This window comes from Ictidomys tridecemlineatus, chromosome 6 (genome assembly GCF_052094955.1).
Source record: "Ictidomys tridecemlineatus isolate mIctTri1 chromosome 6, mIctTri1.hap1, whole genome shotgun sequence".
Lineage (NCBI taxonomy): Eukaryota > Metazoa > Chordata > Mammalia > Rodentia > Sciuridae > Ictidomys > Ictidomys tridecemlineatus.
In genome coordinates, this window is record NC_135482.1 from 112,621,467 (window position 1) to 112,648,807 (window position 27,341).

Below are 27,341 nucleotides of genomic sequence, written 5' to 3' on the forward strand. Positions count from 1 at the left end.
AGGACAAGTCCTAATAAAGAAAAAAATACCTATTCAAATAACTGGTATATTAGTCCCCACCTAACAAAACTTGAGTCAAGGAGGGAAGTAAATGGTGCTGAAATGGTCAGGCACAGTGGTCTCAGTTGAAAAGGGCTGCCCTCCAGACAGACCAAGTCAAAATATCAGCTGTGCCACGACTAGCTACAAGCCCTTTGGGCAGCTCTCGGCTGAGGACAAAATACAGAATTGTTGAGTGGGAGGAAGGAAGAGAAAGATCTCTAAAAGGGTTTAGCCTAGCACTAAATAGTCTCCCCTTCTCCCCCAAAAAACTCTGCCCAAAGTAATAAAGTGATTTCCTCAATAAAGTTCTACAACCTATGGGCTGGGGTGTGGCCCAACCATAAAGCATGTGCTTACCATTTGTGAGGCCCTGGCTTCCATATAACACACAAAGCGGGGGTGGGGTATTATATAACCCTTCAGAAGACAGGGTTATATATATATATATATATATACTGAACACCTGTTTGTTTGCTGTGTGCGCCGGCTCACATGGAGAAGCTTCAAAGAACATGGTGATATTAGGTCTTGTAAAATGAGCAAGAAGCCCCAGAGGACTGGAGGGTTAATGATTCCAAGTTCTGACAGCTGTGAATTATCGAATGCTATAGGATTTTGGAAAATATTTCTAGGTTCTTCAGTACAATTTTTTCTTTCTTTCTTTCTTTTTTTTTTGAGACAGGATTTTACTACATTGTTAAGGCCGACCTTGAACTCCTAGATTCAAGTGATCCTCCTGCCTCAGCCTCTAGAACAGCTGGGACTACAGGTGCTTATCACTGCACCCAATCTTCACTCTCTCAAACCACAAACTTGTAGTATCATTCATAAGAAATTATAAATTATCTGAGCATAGTGGTGCACAACTATAATCCCAGTCACTTGGGACCTGAGCAGAAGGACTCTTAAGTTCAAGGTCAGTCTGGGCAACTCAAAGAGACCCTATCTCTCAAAAATTTTGGGTGTGGTGGCACATGCCTGTAATCCCAGAAACTTGGGATGATGAGACAGGAGGATCCCAAGCTTGAGGTCAACCTGGGCAACTTAGTGAGACCCTGTCTCAAAATAAAAAGGGCTGGGGATTAACTCAGAGGTAGAATGCCTGCCTAGCATGTGCAGGTCCCTAAGGTTTGATCCCTAGCATGATACACGCAAAAATAAATTACAGTTAAATCCACATAAATCTTTTGTTTTAATAAATAAAGAATATTCATTGCTTAGATTTTAAATCACATTTACAGATGAAGAAAAATTCTAGGCCCAAAGAATACATGCCCCATACCTAAAGAGCAAGGATCACCATGCATATCACTGTGTAGATTAGGTAATTAGAACAGTGAAAAGAACAGGAGACTTGGTGTAGTCCATGCAGTACTATCTGACCCCTCCTCTTCATGCTACAGAACCAAATAAAAGCTGTGGTACCTGAGACAAATTACTGTGGGTCCTGATCACACTTAGGAAACCTCCAGTTGTTAACATTAGGCCAAGGATATTAGCTACAGAAGGATAGCCACTGATAAACATAAAAGCAGAACAACAAAGAAGAAGCTACATAGTAAGCTACATAGACGATCTTGCTTCTCAGAGGTACAGCAGTAGATTAATTTCACCTCCCAAGGGCTTAGTCCAAAAACTTCCTATTGGCATTTGCACCAAACAAGGCTCCTCGTACTTCAGGCATCATCTGTGAAGAAAAAAATTTAAGTGTCATCAATTGGGAGACTTGTCAAATCCTCCCATCTTAACCACATCAAGAAAGTTATTAACCTCTAAATGGTTGAGGAGGCAATCACAAAGCTAAATGCACCACATCTGCCTTCACTTATATAATGCACTTTAACTGAACTAATCACAAATATGGGGTGCAGACTGACTGCTTACAAAAAAAAAGTATAAATATGAAAAATCTGAAGTCATTTCTAAGACCTGTTATATTATGATCTAAGAAGATAGACCCATTAACGTTATACCTAATAATTCTGGATCATCTACATTTCTTTCTTACAACAAACATTTATTAAGTGCATACTATGTGACAGAAGGAACCACACATAATATTTAAGATGCAGGTCTGTGCTGAAGCATTCCTTACATCAACTAACAATCCTTAGGATTTAACCTCAAACTTCTAAAGCTGTGCTATCTAATATGGTAGCATATTTGAAAAGTATACTGGTGAGACTAAGGAATTCCAGGGACAGAACTCAGGGCCTGGTGCATGCTAGGCAAGCACTCTACCACTAAGCTGCACCCTCAGGCCCTAAGGTTGTAATCTTAATTTAAACATTCATGGCTACCATACTAGGCTACACACCTCTAATGATTAAATTACCAGAAGATGACACACAAGGACAAAGTGCTTCTCAGAAGATATACAACTGATCAACAAATATATGAAACAAGGAAGCAACCAAGTTGGCAGTCCAGAGGAGATTAGCCCAGCATTGTACAGCAAGTGGAATTTTCCTGGTTTGTTTCCTAGAGTTCATTTGTGCAAACATGGAAAGATCTGAGTAGTCAGCAGACGTATAATTCCTTTAAACAAGTATTTACTTGTTTCGTGGATAAAGAACTCAGCATAAATGGGCTAAAGAGCTGAACAGACACTTCTCAGAAGATATACAACTGATCAACAAATATATGAAAAAATGTTCAACATCTCTCTAGTAATTATAGAAATGCAGACCAAAACTAAGATTTCATCTCATGCCAGTGAGAATGGCAGCTATTATGAAGACAAACAAGAATAAATGTTGGCGAGGATGTGGGGGGAAAGGTACACTCATACATTGCTAATGGGACTGCAAATTGGCGCAGCCAATCTGGAAAGCAGTATGGAGATTCCTTAGAAAACCTGGAATGGAATCACCATTCGACCTAGCTATCCCACTTCTTGGTCTATACCTAAAGGACTTAAAAACAGCATACTACAGTGACATAGCCACATCAATGTTTATTATAGCAGCACAATAACAATAGCCAAACTGCAAACAACCTTGATGTCCTTCCATAGATGAATGGATAAAAAAACTGTGTTATATATACACAATGGAATATTACTCAGCAATAAAAGAGAATAAAATTATGGCATTTCCAAGTAAATGGATGGAGTTAGAGAATATCACGCTGGGGCTGGGGTTGTGGGCAGTGGTAGCACACTTGCCTAGCATGCGTGAGGCACTGGGTTTGATTCTTAGCACCACATACAAATAAATAAAATGAAGGTCTGACAACAACTAAAAAAATAAAAAGAATATCACGCTGAGCGAAGTAAGTCAATCCCAAAAAACCAAAGGCCAAATATTTTCTCTGATTAAGTGGATGATAATCTACAAGGATGGGGCAGGGGGTGGGAGGGATGGGATGAGTGGAAGAACTATGGATTGGCCAAAAGGGAAGGAGGGGAGAGGAGGGTATAGGGGGATAGGAAAGATGGTGGAATGAGACGGACATCATTACCCTAGGTATTTGTATGATTGCATGGATGCTTTGACCCTACTTGTGTACAACCACAAGTGAAAAAATTGTGCTCCATTTGTGTACAATAAATTGAGCAGCATTCTGCTGTCATGTATAAATGATCAGTACAAATAAATTAACAAATAAATAAATAAAAAGAATCTTAGACAAATAGAACCCTGGTTCTGATCCCATATGAGTCCTATTTCCTCAGTAAATGCTGCTGCATGCTGAATCCTTATTCTCTAAGAAAAAGTAAAGGCGGAAAGTGACAAATCTCAAATACCAGTGCATGGACATGTGTTCTCTGCACCACTTCAAAGAGCAGTAGAGCAGGTAACAAGAAGTTTTCCCACGCTCACCTGCTGGGCTATGAGATCCAGCCGGCTTTCCAGGGTGTTGGAAACCTTTATTTTACGATTCCCATTATAGATCTCAACTCCACCAGCTCTATAACAAACACAAGAAATAACAATTTTTACAGATTTGAAGAAGACAAAAACACATGGTTTGCTTATATCATTCTCTGAGAGGAAGGCCGCTTGAGGGCGTGGTGTGTGCAAAATGATCAACAGGCTTGATGTTAATTCAAAACACTTCTGAGGGGCTGGGATTGCCTGGCACAGGCGAGGCACTGGTTTCAATCCTCAGCACTGAATAAAAATCAATAAAGGTATTGCATCCATCTATAACTAAAATAAAAATATTAAAAAAATGCTTGAGGAGTTCAGGTCTTTGTGGTGTTAATACAAGTGACTGCTCTGTGCCTGATTCTTATAAAGCATCCAATTCTAACAGCTATCCCTTCCTAAAAAATGAAAAGGGGAAGATATTATCTCAATAGAGTCAATAGGGTCTATTGCTGAGACCAACTCCTCATTAAAAAAAAAAAAATTGGGGGCACATGGGAGAGTATACTGCAGATTGAACTCAGGAGCGTTCTACCTCTGAATGAAATGCCCAGCCCTTTTTATTTAATTTTTGAGACAAGGTTCAGCCTGGCCTTAAACCTGCTACCCTCCTACGTCAACCTCCCAAGTGTCTGGGATTACGGGTGTGCACCACTAGGCCAACTGCATGTGAATTTTTAAAGTCCAGAGGCTGCTAATTACCAAGCAACATTGGTAAGGCAATATTCTTAACTATGTTTCTCTGAAAGACACTCTGACTACATTCTGCCAAACCTCGGCCCAAAGCCACACTTCACTTACTATTCCTTTCTTCAGTTTTAGCACTTAAAGCTATAAAGTGAACAGGCCAAGTGCCCTCTGAGAATGAAATTTATTTACTATATCACTTTATTGTATCAATTTTTTCTTGAAATTAGCAGGCTATCAGATAAGATTAGGAAAGGTTTTACAAACCTTCTTTTGAAAATTTTGATGGATAAGGGGGCCTTAATTATTTTTCTTGCACCTCCTTCCTGCATTTCCATTTGTTTCATCTATTTTTGGTTTCTCTAAACAGCCTGTATTCTTCATGAGGATAGGAAGGTTCCTTGCTAAAATCCTGACCCATTGTCTACAATACAATTCTTTGTCCCATTGGAGGAGTGAGGGAGAGGACTGAGTATATGCCAGGTACCTCCTAAAGGTCAGCATGGGCTTCTCCTGTGTCACTGAATCTTCCTGTGGACCTTAAAAAAAATGCTTTGGTATACTCTTTATTTCATAAACCAGGAGACAGGCTTACTTTCAAAGACTGAGTTAGATAATGGAGTAACTGTCCTGACAATATTCAAAATACCACTCCACACTGGAATATATCTACAGTCCTGTATCTGCAATACTAAAATCCAAAAGCTCTGAAAATAAAAACTGGAAATATCTTTTAGTCAATTTATCACCAACAACTGCAAAGTGTTTGTTCTTCACAGTGTGAATGTTCCTATTCCACTTGGAAATATTAGTGCACCTGATCATGGGGCGATGCCTCAGACACTGGTGGGGGATATTACAGAACAGTATTTTTCTAAACTCTAAAATTCAAAACACATCTGTCTCCAAAGGTACAATGATCTTTTATTTTTGCTGTTTTTGTTTTGCATGCTAGGGATAGAACAGGGATCTTTAATAAGTAAAACCTGTTATTTACGAGCCCCTGAACTAGTGTTACCCTGCCCTGCATGTTCAGTTTCCACAGCACTGTGCTCATTTATCCAGGCACAGTATCTCATTTAACAATGATGTCAATTAAAAAAACCTGGCTGGGGATATAGCTAAGTTGGTAGAATGCTTGCCTTGCATGCACAAAACTCTGGGTTTAATCCCCAGCAAAAAAAAAAAAAAGTCCTGGCCAGGCGCAGTAGCGTACCCCTATAATCGTAGCAACCCAGGAGGTTCAGACAGGAGGATCTCGAGTTCAAAGGCAGCCTCAGCAATGGGGGATGCTGAGCAACTCAGTGAGATCCTGTCTCTAAATAAAATACAAAATAGGGCAGGGGCTGTGGCTCAGTGATCAAGTGCCCCTGAGTTCAATCCCTGGTACCAAAAAAAAACACCTCAACCCAACCCTCTATCCTTCCTCAGAGTTTCTATACCTACCTCAACTACATGAAGTTTTCTAGGGACACTTGCCTGGGTCTGTCATTCCCTCATAGTCTGCAGAAGTACTGATGTCACTTGAACCTAATTATTAGCACATGCAATAATCATAGTTTTTTATATTCTTTTCTTTTTGGCAGTGCTGAGTATTGAACCTAGGGCCTCATGCATTCTTAAACAAGTGCTTTACAACTGAAATACATCTTCAGCCTGATTCTTGTTTTGGTAACAATTTAGAATTAGGAACTCTCTTCCTCAGAATCCAATTCATAGATATAGACCCAGCTATAAGTTTGGGTTACAGTAATAGTATCACTTTTCTTTAGGATGAATGAAGTAACCACAGACTTTTAGAGTATACTAGCTGGTTAACAAAGAAGAGCAGAGCATTTCCAGAGAAAACAGCAGCATTTATAACACCACCTCTGCGAATGTGCTAGAGAAAACACACTTAATTTTGGTCCTGGGGATCAAACCCAAGGCCTTGCACATGCTAAGCATGCAATCTCTTACTACCCCTCCAACCAAGCATGTTTAAATGCTTTTTTTTTTTTTTTTATTGTTGGTCGTTCAAAACCTTACACAGTTCTTAATACATCATATTTCACAGTTTGATTCAAGCGGGTTCTGAACTCCCAACTTTACCCCGTATACAGATTGCTGTACCACATCAGTTACCCTTCCATTGATTCACATATTGCCTTTCTAGTGTCTGATGTATTCTGCTGTCAGTCCTATTTTCTACTATCCCCCCTCCCCTCCCCTCCCCTCCCCTTTTCTCTTTACCCCTTCTACTGTAAATCATTTCTTCCATTTGTATTATCTTGTCTTACCCCTCCATTATTTAAATGCTTTTTAAAAGCACTTTAAATACTTAAAGAAAGCACTGAAACATGCTTTTAAAAAGATCCAGTGCAAAGAACATTCTTGCAGTGAGATTCCAGATGTTAACAGCAGGAATACTCCTTACATTTCCTCAGGCAGGTAAGCCTCCTGATCAATTTGGACATCAACATCCTTCTTGGTGGCAATTTTGTACATAGGAATAGCTTTCTGCACTGCAGCCTGAAGAGAAAACAACAACAACCAAAAAAAGGTTTTTAAGAAAACTGTTGAACAGGTACACCACCACCTGCAAATCAACAGCTTATACAAATAAGGATATTCCTATTTTACTCTAAGTGAAAAATATATGCTCTGCAAATGGAATGTAAAATAGTGCCACCTATAAGGAAGAATGAGATTAACTGAGAGCCTGCATGCAGGAGGCAAGAGATATGAGCAACTTTTGTGAATAACTGATGGACACAGGTGTGAAGTGTGGGAAGATAAGAGGAAGATGTTATCACTCCAGCCAAGAGCATCAGGAAGAGGAGTGGGATTTGGCTGTTAAGAGTTTCAAATGGCAGCTGCAAAAGATCGGACAACAGTCTACACAAGAAAGAATGGTATCATTCCACACCCATTAGGATGGCTATTATAGAAAAAATAAAAATAAAAAAACCAGCCATGTGCAGTGGTGGTGTGCACCTGAGGTCCCAACTAATAGAGAGGATGAGACAGGAAGATCACTTGAGCCCAGAAATTCAGGGCCAGTCTAGGCAAAGAAGAGTTTCAAAACAAACAAACAAACAAAAAACACCCCAAAGCAGAAAGTGTGTTAGTGAGAGTGTGGAAAAAATTAGAGCCTTTGTGCACTATGTGGGAGAGAATATAAAATGTAGCAACTGCTTAAAACTCTGCAGTATAGGGGCTGGGGTTGTGGCTCAGTGTTAGAACATTCACCTAGCTTGCGTGAGGCACTGGGTTTGATCCTCCGCACCACATAAAAATAAAAATAATAATAAAATAAAGATATATTTTAAAAAAAAACCTCTGCAATACTTTCTCAAAATTACCTTATTATCTATCAATTCTATTTCTGGGTAATAAATAAATATATATATATATATATATATGCTTATTTTCTCGGCAACAATAATCACAAAAGGTAAAACAACCCATGTGTCTATCAATGGAGGATGGATAAGCAAAATATAGCATATACATTTTTTAAATATTTTTAGTTGTAGATGGACACAATACCTTTTTTGTTATTCAGTTTTATGTGGTGCTTGGGACTAAACCCACGCTTCACACATGCCAGGCAAGTGCTCTATCACTCTAGCCCCCAGGCATATACATTTGATGGAATATTATATAGTTTTAGAGAAAGGATCCAGCAACTTTGGAGGCTGAGACAGGAGGATTGCAAGTTCAAAGCCAGCCTCAGCAAATTAGTAAGGTCTTAACCAATAGTGAGACCCTGTCTCAAAAAATCAAAAGGACTGGAGATGCAGTTCAGTAGTTAAGCACTCCTGGGTTCACTCTCCAGTACCAAGGGGAGGGAGGGAGGGAGGGGGAGAGAGAGAGAGAGAGAGAGAGAGAGAGAGAGAGAGAGAGAGAATGGAATTCTGACACATGCTACAAGTGACACTTGACAACATTATGTTAAATGAAATGAACCAGTTACAAAATGACAAATAGTGAATGGTACCACACACATGAAGTACATAGAATTCAGGAATGAATAGGGCAAATGCGGAGCTATTGTTTACTGGGTACAGAGCTGCACAGAGGAAGATGAGAAAATTCTGGAGATACACAGTTTACTGGGAAAGAAGATGAAAATGGATTTTTACTGCTATATTACAATTTGATAGTCAAACAATTACTGGAAAGGCCAGACCTGAACACTATTGTGTTAGATATGTAAATATTTTCATGAAGAAATTAAAGAATTTCAATTTTTTTCTGATGTTATTAGTTGAACAAACTGATGTAGATATTCAACAATTCCCTGCTCTTTGTAGCTAATATAGCATCAGTCTGGAGAGCTAATAATTGACAGTGTAAGTTTTAAGAAAACACTTGGTTGATACCCAGTGTCATCTACTTAAGGTTAGCTGGCAACTTTAGACCGACCTCCTTAGAATGACAGACCCTTAGTAAACTCTCCACTCTAATGTCTAGTCCTCTGGTTTAGAGGTTCATAATGACATGTCAGCACAAACATGGATACATGACAAACTAGAACTATATAACTCATTACAGTAGCAAAGATGTACCTAAGGAGAATGAATACCTATGTTCCCTCAATGGCATACTTTCTTTCCTAGGAGACAAGTTACTTAGGGAGACAAATTATACTATGAATGCATGGATATTATTATAAATGTATTGGTGTGTTCTAAGAAATGCAGTTGCCAAGGGACTCAGCAAGTCCTTGCCCTAAAGCAAGCTACATGGAAGAAGAATGGTAATCAGATGAGCAACTTGGTGATACTATCTGAGGTGAACAACCTCTCTTCTTTCTCTGAGTATGTGAATACATTTAATTAGGTTATAGCCAGGCCTTGAGGCAGTAGGCTGCCTCCTAAAGAAGGCACTGCCTATCTTTGCTCCAATCCAGGAGGCGCAGCTTTTATTATTTGATTTTAGGATCACAGTACTTCTAAGTTCCCAGAAAAGTAAGAAGGTAAGGACTTTTATATGTTTATATGTTCAAAAAGTGGTTCTCCTGTTTGTTCATTGTTGAATGTGCTAAAAATGAAGGCTTTTGCAATTAAATTGAGATTTGCCCACCTCCAAGAAAAAAAAAAAAGGAAGAAGGTACTAGCTTGGATGGCAACTCAACCTTTCTTAAGAAACTAGATGCTGAACTAAAATTAACATACAATGTGGTAAAATTCCTCTAATCCTCCAAATTCAGCTGTTATTAGACCATGCATTTCATCACAGAATTTTGATCTTTTTAAAAAACTTTCTCTTCTTCAGCTAAGTTCTTTACCTTTACTAGAGGAAAATCTTGTTTTCTGCAACGAACAATCATTCGGGGCTCCAACAACTGGTACAAACCCTGTAAGAAACAATCAGATGCCATTGGAGGAAAATACAAACTAAAAGCAATAGCAAAACAATGTTTCTAAAATTCTTTCATCAAGTAAGGAACAATGTCTCCTGAGAAGACAGCACAGAGAGTATGAGAGAACATGGAGGGAAAATTCCAATTATTGGAAACCAGATAAACTGATAATCTGGTACTTAAATTCAAATTCATATGATAGTCTTTTTTTTAATGTTTTATTTATTTTTCTGTGGTGCTGAGGATTGAACCCAGGGCTTCGAATGTGCTAGGCGAGAGCTCTACTGCTGAGCCACAACTTCAGCCCCCAAATGCTAGTCTTATCAGTTGGATAGGGGACAATATTTTGTGATTAACATAAGTAAAATAAGGAATCACCACCTAGGACTAAGCAATTACACCTGAAGCAAATACTTTAGTGGTAAAAATCAAACAAAGCAAGTTTAAAGCTAAAAGCAGATTTGACCCTTTGAGTAAAATATGGTTTTGAATAAGACCATATAAAAGAATAGTAAGATGAGCTGGGGTTGTGGCTCAGTGGTAGAGTGCTCATCTACCACATGTGAGGCACTTGGTTCGATCCTCAGCACTACAAATGAATAAAATAAAGGTATTGCATCCACTGACAAATTTTAAAAAAAAACAAAAACAGTGAGAGTGCTACTTCTTTTTTTTTTTTTTAAAGAGAGGTGTGTGTGTGTGTGTGTGTGTGTGTGTGTGGAGAGAGAGAGAGAGAGAGAGAGAGAGAGAGAGAGAGAGAGAGAGAGAGCGAGCTTTTTTAAATATTTATTTATTTTAGTTCTCGGCAGACACAACATCTTTGTTTTGTATGTGGTGCTGAGGATCAAACCGGGGCCCCACGCATGCCAGGCGAGCATGCTACCATTTGAGCCACATCCCCAGCCCGAGAGTGCTACTTTAAACACACATTTTAGATAGGTAAAAAGTAAAAGGGAAAAATGCTAAGATAGAAAAAACAGAGCTGATCTTTAAAGAGGTCCTATAAGTTTTCTCAGAACTGTGGCTGTAAATGGTAGATATGGCCTGTAAGTATACCTGGAGGACCAGTCCATCCAGTAGCACTTGGTACCTGGTTGTATCTTTTACCACTTTGCTGAGTCTCTGTTTTGCTTCGTTCAGTAAGTCCTACAAAGAATGGCAAAGAAAAAAGTTATCTACACATCAAGGCTGGTAAATGCCCATCATGTCACATTTTATTGCTGGGTTTTCATTTAATACACACTCCAAGATAGATTTTTGTCTGGTATATTTGACTATAGCAAGAGGTCTTTATAGCTTATTTTACTTAATGTAATCTGTGGAAAGTTATGGCTTTTCTTGGTATTTTAAGGAGGAGAGATATGCACCCCTAGTGGCAAATCAAGTTTTGGGGAGACAGTGGAGAGTGGGGAAGTTGGCGCCAGCCCAAAACCATATCCCTTTTAAGAATTACCGACTAACATACTCCCACAGTGAGCTCTTGCTCTACACATGAGTGCCCAGCTAGCTGTAAGTGTATTTTAATTTTTACCCAGGTCTATCACAAGAAGAAATGGTAGGGGGAAAGGGAACTGACATTTCCTAAATAAGTACTAAATGCCAAGTGTTATGTTAGAGGATTTAAATGTGCCCATTCTCATTAGATCCTCTTTACCAAATATCTGTTTTGTTGTTGTTTTTACATATATATATAAACTTGTTCTAATTAGTTATACATGACAAAATGCATTTTGACACATCCTACATAAATGGAGCATAACTTCTCATTTGTCTGCTTGTACATGAGATAGAGTTACACAGGTCATGTAATCATATATACATTTAGGGTAACAATGTCTGATTTATTCTACTATCATTCCTACCCCCATACTTCCTCCCCTCTTTTCACTCCTTTCTGTCTAGTCCAAATTACCTGTATTCTCCCCACCCACCTTATTGTGAATTAGCAACCGAATATCAGAGAAAACATTTGGCCTATGGTTCTTTGGGAATTGGCTTATTTTGCTTAGTATAATATTCTCCAGTTCTATCTATTTACTGGCAAATGCCAAAATTTCATTCTTCTTTAAGGTTGAGTAATAATCCAATGTGTATGTACACTACAGTTTCTTTATTCATTCATCTTTTGAAGGGCACCTATGTTGGTTCCAGTTTAGCTATTGTGAATTGAGTTGCTATAAACATTGATGTGGCTGTGTCGCAGTAGTAGTTGATTCACTACTACTACTGTAGTATGCTAATTTACGTCCTTTGGGCATAAACCCATGACTGGGTCAAATGGTGATTACATTCCAAATTTTCTTAGGAATCTCCATTCTGCTTTCCATAGTGGTTGCACCTATTTGCAGTCTCACCAACAATATATGAATGTACATTTCCCCCCATATCCTTGCCAACATTTATTGTTGCTTGTATCTTGACAGCTGCCATTCTGACTGGAATGGGATGGAATTTCAGTGTAGTTTTAACATGCATTTCTCTAAATGCTAGAGATGTTGAATTTTTTATATATATTTATTGATCAACTGTATTTCTTCTATGAAGTATCTGCTCATTCCTTTGCCCATTTATTGATTACTGTTTACCAAATATCTTAACATACAGAAGTGGAAATTTGGGGTCAGAAACAATAATTTAGGCAAATATGGCAGAGCTAAAATTTTTTTTATTATTAGTTGTTCAAAATATTACAAAGCTCTTGACATGTCATATTTCATACATTTGATTCAAGCAGAGCTAAAATTTAAACTCAAGTTTCAATAACTTATCAGCCTCAAGCTCTTCTACAACTACTTTCCCTAAGGATTAATTTAAGAGCAGCTTGTAAATTAGGTCAATTAATTCAAGTTGCAAAAGGAATTAATCCATTGAAAGGGAATCAACTACTGACTACCGTGATACTGGGAATCCAACCCAGGGTCTGTTACATACTTCACAAGTCCTCTACCAGAGGTACATCTCCGTAGGGCTCAGTGAATCTGTGATTGCCCTGTCCTGACCTAACAAGAAGCTGAGATTATGCAAGTGTGCTACCACACCAAGCAACTGAAACTCAACATTTAGTGAAAAGATAGGTTGCAATTGTCCTGAACTAGTAACATATTATAGTGAACATCTCCCACAAAAGCACTCTAATCCTTTGATGTCCTAAAGGGATAAACTATTCCCATGTGGTAGAATGAATTAACAACGAGATTTTCTATTTTCCCACATTCCTAAAGCTTAAAAGCAGATAAACTACTCAAATTGGGGCCACTTTCTTTTTTTAAAGGAGGCAGATTTTTTTATTTTTATTATTTTTTTTATATTTATTTTTTAGTTATCGGCGGACACAACATCTTTGTTTGTATGTGGTGCTGAGGATCGAACCTGGGCCGCATGCATGCCAGGCGAGCTCGCTACCGCTTGAGCCACATCCCCAGCCCCGGGGCCACTTTCTTTATGAGAGTTAAATCAATATGTCATCGGTCCTTTACACTTAACAGCTGACACATTTCCATCTGGTTTCCCATCCCTCGAAATATATCCAAAAATGAGCTGGTTATTTCTCTTAACAAAACACCTTGTCATCCTGACTTCATTTTTGGTAATGGAAACATCATTCTCTTTGAGTATTCAGGAGTGAAATTCAGAACTTAGTGCTGGACTTGGAAGTGGCTGATGTCTGGCAAGTCTTCCTGTAATATGTGCCTCACCTCACTGCCACCATGCTCTTTTTGTTTTTATTGTTTTGGTATTGGGAATGGAACCCAGGAGCATTTTACCATTGTGTTTCTTTAACTGTGTAAGACAATAGTGTGTCTTCCATTTATTTAGGTTTTATAGCTTTACTTCATATAGGTCTTACAATCCCAGGAAATCAGGATGCAAAGGCAGGAGGATCAAAAGTTCAAGATCATGTCTCAAAATTAAAAAAAAAAAAAAAATGGTATAGGATATTGGAGATGTGGCTCAGGGGTTAAGCATCCCCAAGTTCAATCTCTGAAACCAAAACCAAAACCAAACCAAACTAAACCAAAACAAAACACACACACAAAAAAACCTAGACCCCTTTCAATTAAGTAATGTTTCTACAGGTTTCTGCCCTCTTCCTTGAATAACTATAAAACTTTCTAAATGGTATTCTTGTTTCTAACCTCTTCCCTAGCCTATACAATAGTATTATGATCCTATTTATGATATTGTCCACAAAATAAAACAAAAACTCCAATGGCTTTTTACTGAAAACAGGGACCCACTCTTGGCCTTGTATTCATGATCCTATCTATATTCAATCCATCTTCCCTTTTGAGCCTTACATATTATGTACAGACCACTCTGTTGTTGCCCTATGATCCAGTAGAGCCGTTCTTAGATTAGAAGGTCATTGAAGTCAGGGCTTCTCTCTTATTCTTGTTTATATTTATCATTAATACCTCATATAATGATTTGCTGAACAATTGTATTCTCTCTAAAAATCACTCAGCAACTCATACTTTTATGGTTCTGGGATTGAACCCAGGGCACAAGCTAGGCATGCTCTGCCACTGAATTACATCCCCAGCCCTTTCCTCATTTGATTTTGAGACAAGGTCTTGATAATTTGCCTATGCTGGCCTTGAACATATGATCCTCCTGCCTCAGCACCCCTAGTAGCTGTAGTTACAAGTTTGTACCACCACACCTTGGCTAACATTTATAATTTTATATGTAATGGGGCTAATTACTCACAGTGATAAGGTCATCTCTTGCTCGGAGAACTTTGAGCCTTGCTTGATTCATCAAATTGGACATTTGACTGCAAAAGGTATGGGAAAACAGCATAAGAGCAGCATAAAAAAACAAACTGTGAAAAAACATACAGTTTTCTATTGTCATGCCCAAGGTCAGGTAAGTAGTTGGAGGTAAAGTCAAGAACTGTACTGCAAAGCACCTGCTCTGTCCTCATCTTACTTTTTTTGTGGGGGGGTGTGGGTGTGGGTGGGGGGGTTACTTTGGGTTGAGCCCAGGGCCTCTTGCATGCTAAGCAAACACTTCACCAATGAACAATAACCTCGGCCCCATGTTTCACTGACTTCTGAGAGCTTCTTTAGCTTAATACTAGGACCAGGATTTACTGACATTTTCTTCTGTTGCTCAATCTGTTTTTCTTTCTTCTCATAGTATTCCATAATCTTCAGTCTTTGAGTTTGCACAAGACGCCCTTTCTCAATGTTGAACTCTTCTTCTGCCTACAGTAAAATTAATTTCCATTAATTCATTGACATTAGATTTTGGCAAACAGTTGTACTCTAAGCAGCTGGTAACTAGAGACACTTGCTTATGATCACTTATTCTATATCTAAAACCTAAGATTTATTGTGATGCTCACCTGCAAAGATTACTTCTAATTTATTCAAAAGGAAAGACCAATGATTTTATTATAAAGGATAAATAAGAAAATTAAAAATGTGAAAGGAAAGCTGTACCCAGTCACAAAGTTACAAAATATATAATCAGAAACAAGCTTTTGTTCACACAAAATAATAATAATAATAATAATAATAATAATAATAATAATAATGTATTCTTCATTTAGTCCACTTTCTTACTAGGGCTAATTTAAAAAAAAAAAAAGAATTTGGGTTATTGCCTATAAAATTTGATCAAGTAACAGCCTCAGTGTCCTATGTTGTAAAATGAAATAACAAAAAGTATTCTTTTCACATGAGTTGAATATGTAAATTTAACAGCTCTAAAACAGGAATTTTATAAACAAGGGTTATTATTTTCATTAATGTAAATTACTGAGCAGTTATTTCTTTAAAATGTTATCCTGTCTGTGGGTATAGTTCAGTGACAGAACATCTATCTCGCTTGTGCCAGGGCCTGGGTTTGATCCCAGCATAGTCCAAAACAACCAACCAAATAAATAAAGTTAACTTAATGAGATGTCCACAATTTTCAAACAATAAGAAATTATGATTTTGGAAAAGTTAGCAAAAGTTGCTGATTCAGATGTTCAAGGCTTGGCACAGGTACTTGAACTTGCATGTTCTAAAGTTAATTTTTTTTTTTTTTGCAGGGTGGGTACTGGGGATTGAACCCAAAGGTGCTTAACCATTAAGCCACCATCTTAACCTTTTTAAATTTTTTTTTAATATTTCTTTCTTTCTTTTTTTTTTTTACAGAGAGAAATGAGAGAGAGAGAGAGAGAGAGAGAGAGAGAGAGAGAGAGAATTTTAATATTTATCTTTTTTCGTTTTCGGAGGACACATCTTTGTTTGTATGTGGTGCTGAGGATCGAACCCGGGCCGCACGCATGCCAGGCGAGCGTGCTACCGCTTGAGCCACATCCCTAGCCCCTTTTTTTAAATATTTCTTAGTTTTAAAAAATAAATATTAAAAATTCTCTCTCTCTCTCTCTCCTCTCTCACTCTCTCTTTAAAAAAAAATATTTCTTAGTTTTTATAGTTGGACACAATACTTTTATTTTATTTATTTATTTTTATGTGGTGCTAAGGATTGAACCCAGCGCCTCACACATGCTAGGCAAGGGCTCTATAGCTGAGCCACAACCACAGCCCACCCTTTTTATTTTAATGTATTTATTTTTTTTAAAGTTTGAGACGTAGTCTTGCTAAGTTGCTTAAGGCCTTGCTAAATTGCTGAGGATGGCCTTGAACTTGCAATTCTCCCACCTCAGGTCTTCTGAGGCACTGGGATTACAGGCATGCAGCCACGCCTGACTCTAAATGTTTCTATAAATTGTCTCTGTATCTATCATGGGAAATAAAGATGATGGTGTTATACAGGGTAAGACTACTTTTTCAATTTTTTTTTAATATTTATTTTTTAGTTGGACACAATATGTTTTATTTTTATGTGGTGCTGAGGGCCTCGAAACTGCTAGACGAGCGCTCTACAGCTTAGCCACAACCCAGCCCTACTTTTTCAATTTTAAAAAATATTTTTTTTGTGGTACTAGGGATTAAAACCCAGTGGTTTTTTACCACTGAGCTACATCTCCATATCTTTTTATTTTTTATTTTGAGACAGATCACTAAGTTGCCTAGGTTGGCCTTGAACTTTTGATTCTTTTGCTTCAGCATTCCCAAGTAGCTGAGTATGCAAAATCATCATGTTGGGCAGGATCAGATTACTTTCTTGGCGGGGTGCTGGGAACTGATCTCAGCGGCACTCAACCATTGAGCCACATCTGCCCTATTTTGTATTTTATTTTAAAGACAGGGTCTCACTGAGTTGCTTAGTGCCTTGCCATTGCTGAGGCTGGCAAGATTATTTTAAACAAGAATACAATTCCTGAAATAATAGCTGAAATAAAACTTTTTTTTTTTTTGTACTAGGGATCGAACATAGGGATACATAACTACTGAGCCACATCTCTAGCCCTTTTTTATATTTTATTTAGAGACAGGGTCTTGCTGAGTTGCTTAGGGCCTCACTAAATTGCTGAGACTAGCATTGAACTCACAATCTTCCTATCTCAACATCCTGAGCTGCTGGAATTACAGGCATATAAAACTTTTATACTTGGCTCACAGAAAATGAGAGGAACTAGTCATACAAGAAACTGTAGTGTTTCGCCAGATGTGGTGGCACATGACTGTAATACCAGCAATTTGGAAGGCTGAGGCCAGAGGATCGCACATTTGAGGTCAGCCTCAGCAACTTAGTGAGACTTAAGCAATTCAATGGGACCCTGTCTCAAAATAAAAAATAAAATGCTCTAAGGGATATAGCTGAGTGGGTTAAATCCCCAGAACCAAAAAAGAAACTGTGGTGTTTTTATGACCACTAAAATAATATTAAATAGACTATTAATTATTATATATTAATGGGAGTTAAAATAATCTTTTTCCCCAAGTGATAATTCAAAGTTTCAGAGAGCTTCAGTTTTTGAGCAGGTATATACAATGCCTGAAAGTTAGCTAACAAATATAACTATAGTAGATTTAAAAGATAAAAATAAAATATTAGAAAATATTGGGCTGGGGATGTGGCTCAAGCGGTAGCGTGCTCGCCTGGCATGCGTGCGGCTAGGTTCGATCTCAGCACCACATACAAATAAAGATGTTGTGTCCACCGAAAACTGAAAAATAAATATTAAAAAAAAAATTATCTCTCTCTCTCATTTAAAAAAAATATATATATATATATATTAGAAAATATGTTTTGGGGGCTGGGGACGTAGCTCAGTGGTAGAGCACTTGCCTCACACATGGGAGGCACTAGGTTCAATCTTCAGCACCACATAAAAATAAATAAACAAAATAAAGGTATGTGTACAACTAAAAAATAAATTTAAAAAAAAGGAAGAAAATGTGTTTTGATAATATTTTAAATGCCTATTATGATTATATTTAAGGAAAATAAAAACTTGATACACTGTTAAGGAACATAAGTTGATATAGACAATGTACAACTGGAATTTTTTGCTTTTTTTTTTTTGAGACAGGGTTTGGTCTTACTATACTGCCCAGGCTGTTATCAGACCCCTGGGATCAAATGATCCTCCTGCCTCAACTTCCCAAGTATCTGCAGCTACAGACAAATTACACTTTGCCTGTAACCACCTCATAAGAATTTTAGATGCTGACTAAACGTCACCTTTGTTATGTACAATGGCTTTCATTTTAATGTTACTTACAAACTTTACTGCGATTATGAATTATGGATTCCATAAGAAAATTAAACCATGCATTAATTTTCTACTCCTATGATAAAATTTCAGGACACTTATTAACAATCAGAACAACTACAAAGGAAAATTTATTTATTTTTTTAACATTAAAGACATTATTCTTTTTTTAAAACTTCTTTTTTAAATTATAGATGGACACAATACCTTTATTTTATTTATTTTTATGTGGTGCTGAGGATTGAACTCAGTGCCTCACGAGACATGCTACCACTGAGCCACCACCCCAGCCCATAGACATATATTCTTATTAGTCCTTTGCAATTTGGTGCTAAACAATTTTATTATATTATTGCTTAGTAAAGCAAAACTGTATGAAACTTTGATGATTTCTTAAAACTAGAAAATGGATCTTACCTTTGCATCTATTTCTTCTGCTTTCTCATTGGCTTCTTGTTCAATAAAAGCCATCATGTGCTTTATCTATAAAAAAAATAATATTTTTAATTTGACGGGAAAAGAAAATGTATCTTTTCTGATTCATTCAATAACCATTTGTTGAATGCATATCATATGCCAGAAGCTGAGTACATGGATAAATGACAGTTTCTGCTCTTAGGAAGGATTATAATCTGGAATTTATTTTGGCAAATGAACAAGATACAATATTCAACAACACAGATAAACTGGACATAATTCTTTTTTTTTTTTTTTCTTTTTTTTCTTTTTTTTTTTTTTTTTTAAAGAGAGAGTGAGAGAGGAGACAGAGAGAGAGAGAGAGAGAGAGAGAGAGAGAGAGAGAGAGAGAGAGAATTTTTTTTTTTAATATTTATTTTTTAGTTCTCGGCAGACACAACATCTTTGTTGGTATGTGGTGCTGAGGATCGAACCCGGGCCGCACGCATGCCAGGCAAATGCGCTACCGCTTGAGCCACATCCCCAGCCCCAACTGGACATAATTCTACTGCAAGGAACCTGGAATATTTGGGAGGACTCCTCTACTTCATGGTCCTTCAGTTAGCACCCTCTCTTTCTTTTCCCCATCAAAAGGCCATCTAAATTCAAGAGCTGGGAGTACAGTCCCAATAGTAGAGCAACTGCCTAGACTTTGTTTGATCCCAAATACCACAAAGATTAAAAATGTTACCTGTATTTGCTGTCAAGTTTCTTACCTTCAACTCTCAACACTCTCCATCTGACTTCTGTCCCTCTGTGTCCACTGAAAGTGGTCTCATAAAATGATCAAAAACCTCCTTGTCCTTAAATCTTGGCATTCTTTTCCTTGATTTTTCAACACTATTTGATGTGATGACTAACTCTCCTTCTTTTTTTAAAAAAATATTTATTTATTTATGTAATTGTTGATGGACATTTATTTTATTTATTTATATGTGGTGTTGAGAATCAAACCCAGTGCCTCAACCATGATAGATAGGCAAGCACTCTATCACTGAGCTACAACCCCAGCCCCCAACTTGCCTTCTTGAGCAATCTCTTCCCTTTGTTTCCATTATTTCCTCCTTTTTCTTCAAGTCTCTTTTGGGGTCACACCCTTTTTTTCCTCTGGCTCCTAGACAGCTCTTTTGGGATATCTTACTCACATAAATTACTAAATTCAACACATTTGCTATTAACTACTGGTCACACCCCTCCCAACCTTCCAGGCATGAATGCTAACAAAAGACCTTTTTTCTACCACAGTCTTTATATCCAGTCAATCACCAAATCCTATCAATTCTTTTTTTTTAACAGTTTCTAAATTTGCCTATATCTCTCCATCACCTAGTCCCTTCCATTATCTCTCAGCTGAACTATTACACCAGCTTCCAAATGTCTCCCAAATGCCCCTAGTCCTGTTACCACTCTAATATAGAATGCAAAGATTTTAGAAGGTACAGGACCTGATCTGATCACTGCTTACCTTTCAAGCCTAACATGGACAAACCCTTCACTACTCACCACTCTTCAGACTTAGTTCCTATCACACTAAGCTTATTTTCAGTTACTTGAGTTTATAGTTGTCTCTTACCTCCAAGACTCCAAAATGCTCTACTTTCTACTTGAAACAACACGCTTTCCTTCCCCTCTTTGTCTCAATACATCTCAAGTCTCAGCTAGCTTAACTGCCATCTCCTTTGGGATATCTTTCCTGAACCTCCCACTCCTGTGTACCTGGGGCACTCTGTTCTTCCTCCACCAGAGCAGCTAAACATTTAGTCACAACTGCTAGCTTACATGTCCCCGTCTTCAACTAAATTATGAGGCTAGGAACTTGTTACACGGTTTTGGATCACTGACATCACTGGAGAAAAATGTCAACTAAAATATTCTGAGTGGAGTTTGGGATAATTGATGCCTAAACTTAAAACTCATAATGTATTGACGCTAATGGCAGATGTAAAATATTCACGTAAAATTCCAACCCATATAGTTAATCAAAAATTCAGTGGTAGTGGAATGGCAGTTTCATTTCACAATTTCACAGTGACTATACCTAAAAGAAGTAATAAAAAAAACACAAATAAATAAAGCCAGTGGCTATGGAGGCTGAAACAGGAGGATCAAGAATTCAAAGCCAGCCTTAGCAATAGTGAGGATCTAAGCAACTCAGTGGGACCCTGTCTCTAAACAAAATACAAAATAGGGCTAGGATGTGGCTCAGTGTTGAGTTCAATCCCTGGTTAAAAAAAAAGGGGGGGGTTAAAAACTTATGAGTATAGGGATCTTGTCTGTCATTTATACCCCAAAAGATGGATTAATCACCACAGTAAGTGTTCAACAATCATTTGTGGATGAATGAGAATCTTTTTTTTTTTTAAAGAGAGAGAGGGACAGAGAGAGAGAGAATTTTAACATTTATTTATTTATTTTTCTTAGTTCTCGGCGGACACAACATCTTCGTTTGTATGTGGTGCTGAGGATTCGAACCCGGGCCGCATGCACGCTAGACAAGCGTGCTACTGCTCGAGCCACATCCCCAGCCCCAGATGAATGAGAATCTACTGTGAGTTTTAAGCCTTCAGAGTGCAGCAATGTCATTTCCCGGGTACTTTTTAGGTTCAAATTCTGGAAACAATTTCCATAGCAACTTCTCCATGTAACACAAAGATATAAATCTAAGATACACATAGATATGTAAAAATGAATTTTGTTTCACAATAATTGGTTATACTTTACATTACTGAATATTTAAAAATGGGTAAGATGGTAAATTCTGTTATGTGGGGTTTTAAAATTTTTTTTATTCTTTTTGTACTGGGGATTGAACCCAGGGGTGCTTTTCCAATAAGCTACATCTCCAGTTGTTTTAAGTTTTTACTCTAATACAAGGTCTCCTTAAGTTGCTTAGGGCTTCACTAAGTTGCTGAGGCTAGCCTTGAATTTGCAAGCCCCAGACTCACAAATTGCTGGGATTATGGACACCTGCGGTTGTTTGTTGTGGTTTTTGGCATTGGGGATTGAACCCAGGAGCACTTACCCACGGAACCACATTCCTAGCCCTTTTTAGAGATAGGGTCTCATTGAGTTACTTAGGGCCTTGCTAAATTTCCGAGGCTGGCTTTGAACTCACAATCTTCTTGCCTCAGCCTTTGGAACTGCTGGGATTATAGGCATGCGCCACTGCACCTGGCTGTTATATATATTTTTAAGCACAACTTAAAAAAAAAAAAAAAAAAGTGAGTTGAGGGCTGGAGTTGTGGCTCAGTGGTAGAGCACATGTCTAGCATGTGTGAGGCACTGGGTTCGATCCTCAGCACCACATACAAATAAATGAATAGAATAAAGGTCCATCAACATCTAAATAAAAATTTTTAAAAATGAGTTGAGAATACATAAAGTCTTAAAAGAAAACATAGTATGATTTTAGAAGAGACAGCTTGAACTGGGGCTCAAAGGTAGAGCACTTATCTAGCATCTAGCATGTATGAGGTCCTAGGTTCCATCTCCAGCAAAAAAAAAAAAAAAAAAAGAAGGAAAAACTTTATGGGGTATAGCTAAATTGCCAAGGCTGGCCTTGAACTTGTGATCCTTCTAATTCTCCCAAGTAGCTAGGATTATAGGTATATGTCTCCATTCCTGGAACCACTGTATTCTTTTTCTTTAAAAAAAAAAAAAAAAACTTTATTTTTTTATGTCGTGCTAAGGGTTGAAACCAGTGCCTCACACATGGCAGGCAAGTGCTCTACCACTGAGCCACAATCCCAGCCCACTCTATTCTTGAGGAGCCAAAACATGATAATCAGAGTCTATGAAACAGATCAGTGCCTAGGAGAGAAAAAAAAAAAGTGATAAATGAAATAAATGGGAGAAGAGAAGCCAACTACTTCCCTTTATCTGCAATCTTTAGGTGAGAATCAAAGCATAGTGACCTTGGTTGTAAAGTAAAAGAATGTATTCATAAAGCATCTGAAGAAATCCACTTGTGCAATGGGTATGCAATCTATCCCATATATCTATTTATTCGCTGTTTATAGATATAGTATGGTTCTCCCACTGTATCTCAGACTGCTACCAAAAACCTCTCTGTTGAGTCCTCCAAATTCCTTCTTTGGGATCAGAAAGCAGTAAACTGGGGCTTTTACACCCCTGTAGCTGAACACAGAGCCATTCTACTGGAAGAGCCAAAACAGTATGATAACGAGAGTCAATTTCATAAATAATACAATATCACACCTTGAACTATCGGGGGTAACTAATCATGGGCAACATGCAGAGAAAAATCACTGTGCTTAAAAATTAGCCTCCACAGGGCTGGGGATGTGGTTCATGCGGTAGCGTGCTCGCCTGGCATGCGTGCAGCCCGGGTTCGATCCTCAGCACCACAAACAAAGATGCTGTGTCCGCCGAAAACTAAAAACTAAATAATAAAATTCTCTCTCTCTCTCTTTAAAAAAAAAAAAAAATTAGCCTCCACAGAATTAGGATGTATGTATGGTCATGATGAAGAATGGTGTCTCCCTAAGTTCTATTTGAAGCCTCTCTGAACTTCATTTTGTCTGGAATTTCTAAAGTAGTTTAATTAGGATTAGGGAATGCAACCCAGGACCTACCATGCAAGAGGTACTGGATTCCATCCCGAGCCTAGGGTGGTGGGTTAGGAATTACCTAAACACAGTAATCAAAACTAATGTTTATGAATGCTACAAGATGTGGTTGGCCTCTAAATGTGAAATCTGACTCAAGCTGAATTATCTGCTTTCATCATTCACAATGGACACTCAAGTACCAGATTTGACTCGATCAGCCTAGTCTACAGCAAAAGGCACTCATTTTAACCCAGGTCAGAGAAGCCTATTTACAGTCAACCAAGGGTTCCAAGAGAAAAAGTCAATCCCTTAAAGGACATTTAACTCCACCCCTAAAGCAGAAAGACCTGATCGCTAAAAAAAATTCTTTTTTCCCCTTTCTGCTAACCCAGTTATCAAAGGATTTTATTCAATTTCCTTTGAAAATTTGTTAAAGTAGATGGGCACAGTGGCACATGCCTATAATCCCAATGGCTCAGAGGGCTGAGGCAGGAGGATCCTGAGTTCAAAGCCAGCCTCAACAAAAGTGAGGCGCTAAGAACTCAGTAAGATTTTGTCTCTAAATAAAATACAAATAGGGCCAGGGATGTGGCATAGTGGCCGAGTGCCCCTGAATTCAATCCCTAATACCAAAAAAAAAAATAAATAAATAAAAAAGTAAAACAAATAACCATACTCTTCAGATTAAAAAAAGGGGGGTTCTGGGGTTTGTGGCTCAGTGGTAGAGTGCTTGCATAGTACATGTGAGGCACTGGGTTCGATTCTCAGCACCGTTTAAAAATAAATTAATTGGGGTTGTGGCTCATTGAAAGAGCACTTGCCTTGTACATGTGAGGTGCTGGGTTCAATCCTCAGCACCACATAAAAATAAATAAATAAAGATATTGTGTCCATCTACATCTAAAAAATACTTTTAAAAAGCAAGCAAACATACACAAATATCTTAATATGATAGTCAAGGAATTCAGGATTTATTCAGCACTACAATGTGCTTGGCACCTGGCCTATTCATGGCTGAGAATACAGTGAGTAAAACATACCACCCTGGGGTGGGGGACATAGCACTTGCCTAACAGGCACAAGACACTGGAATATTTTTTCTTTCTTTTCTTTTTTTGCAGTACTGGAGATTTGAACCCAGTTACACTCTACCACTGAGCTACACCCCCAACCCTTTTTATTTTTTAATTTTTTGAGATGGGGTCTTGTCAAGTTGTAAAAGCTAGCCTCGAAACTTGCAATCCTCCTGTCTCTGGAGTAGACAGGCGTGTGCTACCAAGCCCATTTAGGGCCCTGAATTTGATTGCCAGCACCACAAAAATAAAAACAAAACACTGGAAATTAAATGCAGTGGTGGGGGAAAAGAAAAAATTACTTTAATCTACAATCCAAGGAAATACATTGCCATACTTTTGCACTCCACCTTTCCTGTAGAAGCCTTAGTCTTCTAAATACCAAAAGGTACAATGATGGAATAAGAGGAAGAAGGGAATTAGTACTGTGAATACTAACAGCATTGTACTTCTCCACTGCATCGATTTTCCTATATTCGAATTCAAAGGTGGTGATAAATGTTCGAAAAACTTCATTTTCTACTATTCTACTATTGTAGGAATTCTCCACAGAAGCTATTTTTTTGTCATTCCTATTTCACTTTTGTGATCAGCACATGGAAAGAGGAAAACAAGGAAGGAAGGGAAAAATGAAGAACTACCTCATTCTTCTTAGGGAATATTAGGTTAGGGATAAAATGAAAAGAATTATTTTTAAATAAGGAAATGGAAACATCAAAGGAAAAAACATTTTATTGCTCATCTAAGAAGATTCATAAGCCACTGTGTGTGCTTTAGTCAGAGAATTTTCCTAGTACTTGGGGAAAAAAGTAGTTCAGTTCTCCACAGATATTAAATTGCAGCCTTAAAATTTCCTTCTCTGAAAAATCTACTGGCAACACAATTATTAAACACTAGAACCCTTGTTTCAGGATATCAATTAGCAAGACCATTCCCTTGTTATAGACATGTCAACACCACTATACTCCTAGGAGAGGCTTTTAAAGTTACAACATTCCTTTCCATTTTTCTTATTTTGAGACAAGGTTCCGGGGGTCTTACTATGTTGTCTAGGCTGGCCTGGAACTCTTAGGCTCAAATTGTGCCCTGGCCTCAGCCTCCTGTGTCAGGTATCTTAGAATACTCCTAATGCCTGCAACTTAAGGGTATGGTGCATTTTTAAAAGCTAAACAAGTTTCTCAAGATTGAGTATATTCACTTTCAAAAGTGATGTAAGTTCAAGACTTGCATGACAATTTTTTCCAAAAATCCTGACTCGCCGACCTTGTATCAAACAACATTAGGTGCTGGGGCTCATAAATTTAAGAAAAAGAGCCAGGCGTATTGGCACATGCCGGTTTCCAGCGATTGGGGAAGCTGAGGACGGAGGGTCATAAATTCGAGGCCAGTCTCAGCAACTTGGCGAGGCTCCCAATATAAATAAAAAGGCGTGGGGGGGGGCTGGGGTTGTGGCTCAGCGGTAAAGCGCTCGCCTTAGCGAGTGCGAGGTCCTGGGTTCAATCCTCAGCACCATATAAAAAAATAAAAAATAAAAATAAATAAATAAAGGTATTAACAGCTACAACTAAAATATTTAAAAAAAAAAAAAGGTCTGGGGATGCAGTTCGGTGGAAAAGATCCCGTGATTAAGAAAAAATCCAAGAAAACAAGATTTTTGCATTTGCATTAATATTCAAATTAGATTCGTTATGACAGAAGACACTCCTTCAAAATAAAAATTCAAAGTGCATAAAGGGAATGACCTCAAAACAACATTGAAAGCTGCTCTCCTACAACATTGTTTCTTTCCCATCATATATCGTGAGCCCTTCCCTCGGGGTTAAAAACTCAAGTGAAAACACTGCTTTCAATCTTTGCGCAGATCTCTGTCCAATTAAGTACACTGAGTACTTAGGGACCACTAAGATGGGTGGGCAGAGCTAGGCGTGCAGACAAGCGCGCAGCACGTAGGACCCAAGCAGAAGTCACATGAGCTATGGGGCAAACCCCACAGAGACCACCAGGACTTTGGGTAAGAGACCCAACTGCAGCAATCGACGTGTCTAAGGCCCAAGCCTTCTTCGATCCGTACTCTGCCCACCTCCCCCCAGGATGGGGCCTCAGATTCGCGAAACCCAACCCAGCCCCTCACCTGCTTCTGCACGTCAGCATCGCTGAGAGCCATGGTGAAAGCGATGCTAGGTCGGTGGGCAACTGTCCCGAACTTAGTTAAGAAAAAGGGCGGTGGAAAAAACAGGGCCAACAAAACCAGAGCAGGCTCTCTGACTTCCTTTACTTTATAACCCGACTTCCGCTTCCTGCTAGGTGCCGGTGCAGCCCAGCCTACGAGGCTTTCCAGCCAATGGAAAGAGCCTGGGTCTCATGAAGTCCTGCCCTTCCTTAAACTGACGCATGCGCGGACAGCTCCTGGAGGCATTTCTGGCTGGTGACTTCGCCTCTTCTGTTTAAACCTGGGTGACTTACATAGGAGGGAAGGACGATGAGGAAGCAGTTTGAATTTCTTCAGCCTTACTCCCCTTTCGTTTTTAAAAATGTTTAAATATTTTACTTATGCCCAAACCATAAAGTATTATGATTTTGTTTTCGTGGCTTAAATGGAAACAACTCACCAATATTTTGTTCTTAAAAATTGTGTGTGTGTGTGGGGGGGGTTGTGGCTCAGCGGTAGAA

At 38.3% G+C, this 27,341-nt stretch overlaps 1 protein-coding gene across 1 annotated transcript; it reads right to left on the reverse strand.

The window, feature by feature from the left end:
• Positions 1-1,215: 1,215 nt before the first annotated feature.
• Atp6v1e1 (ATPase H+ transporting V1 subunit E1) lies at positions 1,216-26,974 on the reverse strand. The gene is made up of 9 exons (XM_005340573.5): positions 26,803-26,974; positions 18,989-19,054; positions 15,052-15,161; positions 14,662-14,728; positions 11,008-11,097; positions 9,877-9,945; positions 7,018-7,112; positions 3,867-3,954; positions 1,216-1,729 (listed from the first exon to the last, which is right to left on the reverse strand). Exons 1-9 carry the CDS (start codon positions 26,833-26,835, stop codon positions 1,667-1,669), a joined length of 681 nt encoding a protein of 226 aa, XP_005340630.1. The 5' UTR covers positions 26,836-26,974; the 3' UTR covers positions 1,216-1,666.
• Between the last annotated feature and the right edge of the window lie 367 nt (positions 26,975-27,341).

Excerpts from the sequence above, each read along its gene's own strand:
- Atp6v1e1 (XM_005340573.5), bottom strand. The coding sequence starts at position 26,835 with ATGGCTCTCAGCGATGCTGACGTGCAGAAGCAG. Across the intron at positions 15,162-18,988 it reads CAGAAGAAATAGATGCAAAG|GCAGAAGAAGAGTTCAACAT; the intron begins GTAAGATCCATT and ends ATTTTACTGTAG. Across the intron at positions 3,955-7,017 it reads GCTTACCTGCCTGAGGAAAT|AGCTGGTGGAGTTGAGATCT; the intron begins GTAAGGAGTATT and ends TGTTTGTTATAG.